Source organism: Aplysia californica, unplaced genomic scaffold, assembly GCF_000002075.1.
Source record: "Aplysia californica isolate F4 #8 unplaced genomic scaffold, AplCal3.0 scaffold01545, whole genome shotgun sequence".
In the NCBI taxonomy this organism is placed as follows: Eukaryota; Metazoa; Mollusca; class Gastropoda; order Aplysiida; family Aplysiidae; genus Aplysia; species Aplysia californica.
The window spans coordinates 67,673-71,034 of record NW_004798815.1 but is presented as its reverse complement, the minus strand read 5'-3'; the positions used below and the strand labels follow the sequence as shown (position 1 = coordinate 71,034).

General features: G+C 48.9%; 1 protein-coding gene across 1 annotated transcript in view; it reads left to right on the top strand.

Annotated features, from left to right (window-relative positions):
• Positions 1-163: 163 nt before the first annotated feature.
• LOC101846188 (tripartite motif-containing protein 2) overlaps positions 164-3,362 on the top strand; it is a gene marked incomplete at its 5' end in the record, with an annotated part of 5,016 nt that continues 1,817 nt past the window's right edge. The window contains 1 exon segment of the mRNA XM_005113008.3: positions 164-319. Within this exon segment, the coding sequence (XP_005113065.2) occupies positions 164-319 (156 nt within the window).

Below are 3,362 nucleotides of genomic sequence, written 5' to 3'. Positions count from 1 at the left end.
CCCCTCCTCCCGCTCCACCCCTTCTTCCCCTTCACCCCTTCTTCCCCTTCACCCTTCCACCCCACCCCCCCCAATCACCCCTGTATGCATACTACACACATGTGCTGTGTCGTGTGCTGTGTTGCGCGTCATGTGCTGTATGTCGTGTGTTGTCCCCACCCAGGACGTGGTAGCGGTCATCGACCGGCGTCGCCAGGACTGCCTTCTGTGGGTGCGCAAGATCCGCGAGGAGAAGAAGAACATCCTGAAGGAGCAGCTGGACCTTATACAGGCCGAGAAGGACAAGGTGCAGGTGGAGTGTGACGGCCTGCAGTACCAGGTGGGTGTGAGCCCCCGCGGTTCGAGTCGTCGGTTGAGTGTTTTGGTGGGTGGTGGGTGGCTGCAAACCTGGCGGTTCGGGTCTTGCGCTGGGTGGTTGGATGGTTGGATAGTTGGTGGGTGCAAGCCTCGCGGTTCGAGTCCTGGGCTGGTTGGGTTGGTGGATAGTTGGTGGGTGCGCAGTACAGTTCCAGTCTTGGGGGTGGTGGGTTCGTAGCTTGGTTTGAGTCCTGGGTGCGGTTGGGTAGTTGGGTAATTGGTGGGTGCAAGCCCTGTGTTTGCAGTTCCTGTCCTTGGTGGTTAGGTGGTTGATGGGTGGGCGCTGCGGTTCGAGTCCTGGGTGGTCGGTGGGTGCGCGGTACTTTTCGAGTCCTTAGCTGGTTGTTAGTTGGGTAGTTGGGCAGCTGGACCTCATACAGGCTGAGAAGGACAAGGTGCAGGTGGAGTGTGACGGCCTGCAGTACCAGGTGGGTGTGAGCCTCCGCTGTTCGAGTCCTCGGTTGAGTGGTTGGATGGTTGGTGGGTGCAAGTTACGGTTCGAGTCCTTGGGTGGTTGGTGGGTATTCGGCAGCACAGATCCAGTCCGGAGCTGGTTGGGTAGTTGGGTGGTTGGTGGGTGTTAGCCCCGCGGTTCGAGTCCTCGGTTGAGTGTTTGGGTGGTTGATGGTGGGTGTGTGGTATAGTTCCGAGTCCCGGGGGTTGGATGGGTGCTCTGGTGTGGACAAAGTGCAGGTGGAGTGTGACGGCTGCAGTGCCAGGTGGGTGTGCTGCACAGTTCGAGTCCTTGGTTGAGTGGGTGGTTGGGTAGTTGGTGGGTACAAGCGTGGTTCGAGTCCTGGGGTGGGCGGTGGGTGCGTGGCATGGTTTGAGTCCTGGGTAGTTGGATGGGTGCTCTGGTGTGGACAAGGTGCAGGTGGAGTGTGACGGCTTGCAGTACCAGGTGTGTGTGAGCCCCCGGGGTTCGAGTCTTGGGATGGTTGGGTGGATGGTTGAATAGTTGGTGGGTACAAGCTGTAGTTTCAGTCCGGGGCTGGGTAATTGGGTAGTTAGTGGGTGCAAGCCTTGCAGTTCCAGTCCTTGGCTTGTTGGGTGGTTGGTGGTGCAAGTCCCGCGGTTCCAGCCCTTTGTGGTTGGGTAGTTGGTGGGTGCAAGTCCCGCGGTTCCAGTCCTTTATGGTTGGGTAGTTGGTGGGTGCAAGTCCCGCGGTTCCAGTCCTGGGCTGGTAGGGTGTTTGGTGTATAGCATGGTTTGAGTTGTGAGTGTTTGGCGAGTTCCGGGTGGTTGGTGGGTGCGTGGCGTGGTTCGAGTCCTGGGACGGTGGGTGGTCGGTGGTGGGTGTGGTTTGTTTGCCTTTCTTCCACTCCCACCTCTTCTTTTGAAAAAAAACCCTATCATCTATAGTCTTTTTAACTCTTGTTTTGTTTTTTTTGTTTATTTTTGTTACGTATCACCGTCTCTAGTAATACATATCTAATCTTCGGTACTTTTATGAGCTATTCGTGTTACAATTGGTGTAAAACTCTTACTAAGTTTAGAACTAAACCTTTCAGGTGTCAGACGACACTGACGTTAAGGGAAGACTGTGTTTGTGATGTGGGGAATAAACGGTCAAAACTGTATGGGTATAGCACCCCTTTCAACACTGTTAGATTATTTAAGAGGGGGGAAAGGAGGCTCCTAGTTTAACGTCCATCTTCAATAGGGCCTAGCCTGAAAGAGGGGGGAGGGGAGAGAGAGAGAGAGAGAGAGAGTAGGATAGGTCCATAAATTAAGTAATTTTTTGTCTCTGGAAACAATGTTGTGTCTAATAAATTTCTTAATTTTCTTCTTGAAAATTTGAATTTTTACTCTCATGATCGAATTGTATTATATTTATTATGTTCAAAGTTTTTTTTCTCACTTTTTTTTTTCGTTTGAAGGTCTCATTTTCATGTTTACGAGTATAATATGTGCACTTTCTGATTGTGATAGACTGCTTGTGTCGATGCGTTTCTCATTACTCAAACGTCTTTTGTATGTTTGTTACTCTCTCTTGTTACTCTAATAATATTGGGAACTTTATATGACCAGATTTGTTGCAAGTACTCTAAAAACCCTGCGTTATCAAACCCGACCTACACTCTTGTTTAGTGTCGCTGTTCCACGTACTAATATGGGCCATTCCATGAAAAGTGACGCACTTAACGCGAAGGTGATGACCTACTGAAAAAACAAAATGATTATAATCAATGGTAGAATCAATCTGTGCTTTTTTTGTTTGTTTGTTAGAATTTTTTAAAATGAAGAATGGCTCAGCTCTATCGTTGCTTTAATTTGTTGAAATCAGGTTATCATCCTTGTGTTACATACTGTGTCACTGTTTTTTGGGGGGGTTTTTTGTTGTAGTAGAGGGTTTTACGGCGCTCGCAACTGCATACGGTCATGTCATATGAGCGCCAAGGGGTGGATGTCAACGGAGAAGTCTTTACAGGGGATCAACTTGGAATGCTCACCTCTCTAGCTTCAACAGCACAAGGTCTGCTTCGACTATCAAGGCACCACAAAATAGCAGGTCACAAGGGAGTGACAAACATACAAAAGAAGTAGAGGAAAATGACAATAGTAAGGATCAGGAAAGAAAAAGCAGCAGTTCCCCTTTTGTAGATCAGGCATAGTTATGAGCGTGACATGAGTCAGCCCATTTACAATTCTCCTATGCTTGAACGAGAAATGTCCCCCCTTTGGGAATGGCCTAAAGACACTTCAGTCAGTGGCACTGCCCCCGGGGGTGTGTCACTGTTCATAGTAACAGTATGGTCCATGTATGAGTCCATGTTTAGTGAGCTGGTATATATTATTATACTATTAGTAAAGCGTGATGTACTCCTATGTTTGCGGCCCCAACAGGTGTAGGCCCGAAACATCGCCAAGAAGATAATGATGTATAAATTATACACAACATGTTATTAAACATATCTATCTGCCTATCTTTTTATTAGTCTATCTCTCTCTCTCTCTCTCTCTCTCTCTCTCTCTCTCTCTCTCTCTCTCTCTCTCTCTCTGTC